Below are 2,603 nucleotides of genomic sequence, written 5' to 3' on the forward strand. Positions count from 1 at the left end.
GTGGAAGTCTCCGTCCGAGTAGGCCGTGTTCATCGTCGGGGACTAGACTGCCCAAACCCGTTCTCTGAGTTGTTTTTGTAATTTTTTTTCCTGCTCAGGGTGTTTTCGTGTGTACGCCGTATGAGACACACAAGATTGATCAATTTCTGGTTGTCAATAAGTTGCAGTATCGCGAATAGTACAAGGCAATACCTTAACAATTTCTTGTAGTACAGTAAAATAATACCAAATACTAGCATAAAAAGATTTAAAAAAATATCAGAAAACGGCGCTCGTAAAAAGGGGTTAAAACAGTTCTATATTTACAAATGAAATATTACAAAACTACAATGTTGTATTAGTCCTTAAACGATACTAAATTTTGACTAAAATCATTCTATGAAACTTATCTCATAACGACTGACATTATTGCGAAAACATAATCAACAGACAAGAACAAAAGCAGAAAAATAACTTTTGACTGTCGCATACAACAGCCGTGAGTAAACTAACCATGCTTAAAAAATCTATTAATTAACGCGAGTTTCAAAAACATCTGTCACTGTTTTGCGCCATCAGCGGATGCGAATGCGGAAATCAATCTTTTCAATTTGTCCGTTCGTTTCATAGATGAAATCACTGCCTGTTATATTTCGGGTGTACTTTATTCGATTGTTTCGACCTAATATGCGATATGCTGTTTCACTCGAGTTTCCATTGATCAGCCTTTTTAAGTATCCTCGACATACTGGTTCTGTTTAAAATACTTCCTCGGGTTTTGCAAAAACTTGTCCAGCAACTTATCACAGTTTGAATTACTCGGCAGCACCAGCGAGTCTTCGATTGTACGAATAAAATTGGAATGAATGTCGGTTCGAAACGCGTACTCTTCGATCGTGGTATAGATTAAATTGAAGATAGGCTGTACCAGCGAGTGAAAATAACCTCGGTTCCCGTGTATTATTTTCACCCCATCCGGTGCCTCGCAAACGCTCATATACATGCAGTGATCGGCTCGGTAATTCCAGTCACACGGAAATACATACAATCGATCCGGATGATGATGGAAGAGGATGTTTATAATGTCTTGATCACCCCACACCAACTTCAAACGGTACTCTTTGTAGATAGGCATGATGTGCTGTTCCCATTTAAAATCTCGCATCCGTGTGAGATTCATCAACATTACACCCGAGTTAACACCCAAGTCCCCGTAGTATGGATGACGGGCAAAACGGTTGTACCATCCGGCATTTTTATCTTCGTGTTCCGGTGCCATTCCGGCAAACTGCGAGGCGTTAAAATTCCGAAACATGGACCACAGCTGTTCGACCGGCGACAGAAATACCGTGTCAGAGTCCACGTATAATACTGAATCGATGTGTGTTAGCAAAGACTGAAATACAAGAAAAAGGTTACAATATTTAAATATAACATACCGTTCGGAATATTTACCGGTAAAAACAGTCTTTGTGCAGCGCATGGCTTAAATAACTTCTTCCATTCGTCCTTGTTTGCTTTAGGAAATGTGAGCGAGTGTATCTCAAAAGTAAAGATATTGTCATTTATTTCTTGCCAGTCGGTTAACTTTTCTATAAAATTTTGCTTCAATTGATTCTCTGCCACTACAACAAATTTTAAAGGGGATTGGTTCCGATTAAACATGATCGCCGATTTAATCATGTTCAATGCCTCATTGTGACGTTCCCCGCAAGCCACCACTACAATTGCTATCTCCGTACCGTTGACCATTGGACGTGGATTGCTATCGGACAAGATAGTATTAGGTCAAAAAATTTAGTTTCTGCGATTAGCAAGTACCTTTTTCGTGCAAAAGCAACGCCACTGAAACTGGAGTTTGATCCCAGATTGAACCCATTAAGAAACCCATTGTTTACTCGCAAAATATAGTACCAAATTAGAATGAAGGAAGTGAGCACTAGCACCGCCAAGTATCTGTGAACTTTCATGATTTTACTTCCGACTATTGGCGTTCCAAAAGGTTGCTATATTAGCTCCAAAGCAAATAATCACTATCCTGAAATAAAAGCTCGATTGTTGAACCGGACAAGCAAAAACGAAATTGCGGAAAAAAACTGGACCTGCCCCATTCTTACCATAATTGCACACTGGTTTCGTTGTATGGCACAGCATCCGAAAACTTCAATTAAAGTTTCACTATTCAGCACTTGCTGGAAGATTACGGCTGTTTAGACAAATAAGTAACTAATACCGCTAATTTAGTGAAATAATTACAGCGAACATGTAAAGAAACTTATATTTTCTATGACATGCCACACAGTTTAACTTTTCCAAGCTATGTCGACTTTTTGGCAGATCATTCGAACGAAAATATAGGGACGCGCATAAAAAACTCAACACTATCAGAATCCACCTCTAGTCCAGTTTCGTTGAGTTGTTGAAGTTAGAGCCGATTTCTCAGCCCGGGACAACTTGACAGATAGTGTTTGTTTCATATATGTACCACCGATTTCTTTGTGGCGCTAGTATGCCTTCTCTGTACGGGTACCACAAACAACCAAACGAAAATGTTTCAAGAGAAAAGCGTGTTTCGTTACGTGTGTTATAGGGCGCTTGCAGAGCGCATATGTATTGGTGAGCCG

At 39.6% G+C, this 2,603-nt stretch overlaps 1 protein-coding gene across 1 annotated transcript; it reads right to left on the reverse strand.

The window, feature by feature from the left end:
• Positions 1–276: 276 nt before the first annotated feature.
• Positions 277–2,308, reverse strand: LOC131681926 (glucoside xylosyltransferase 2). Its single transcript, XM_058963027.1, has 4 exons — positions 2,097–2,308; positions 1,801–2,017; positions 1,435–1,744; positions 277–1,375 (listed from the first exon to the last, which is right to left on the reverse strand). Exons 2-4 carry the CDS (start codon positions 1,947–1,949, stop codon positions 710–712), a joined length of 1,125 nt encoding a protein of 374 aa, XP_058819010.1. The 5' UTR covers positions 1,950–2,017; positions 2,097–2,308; the 3' UTR covers positions 277–709.
• Positions 2,309–2,603: the final 295 nt, after the last annotated feature.

Source organism: Topomyia yanbarensis, chromosome 2 (assembly GCF_030247195.1).
Source record: "Topomyia yanbarensis strain Yona2022 chromosome 2, ASM3024719v1, whole genome shotgun sequence".
Lineage (NCBI taxonomy): Eukaryota > Metazoa > Arthropoda > Insecta > Diptera > Culicidae > Topomyia > Topomyia yanbarensis.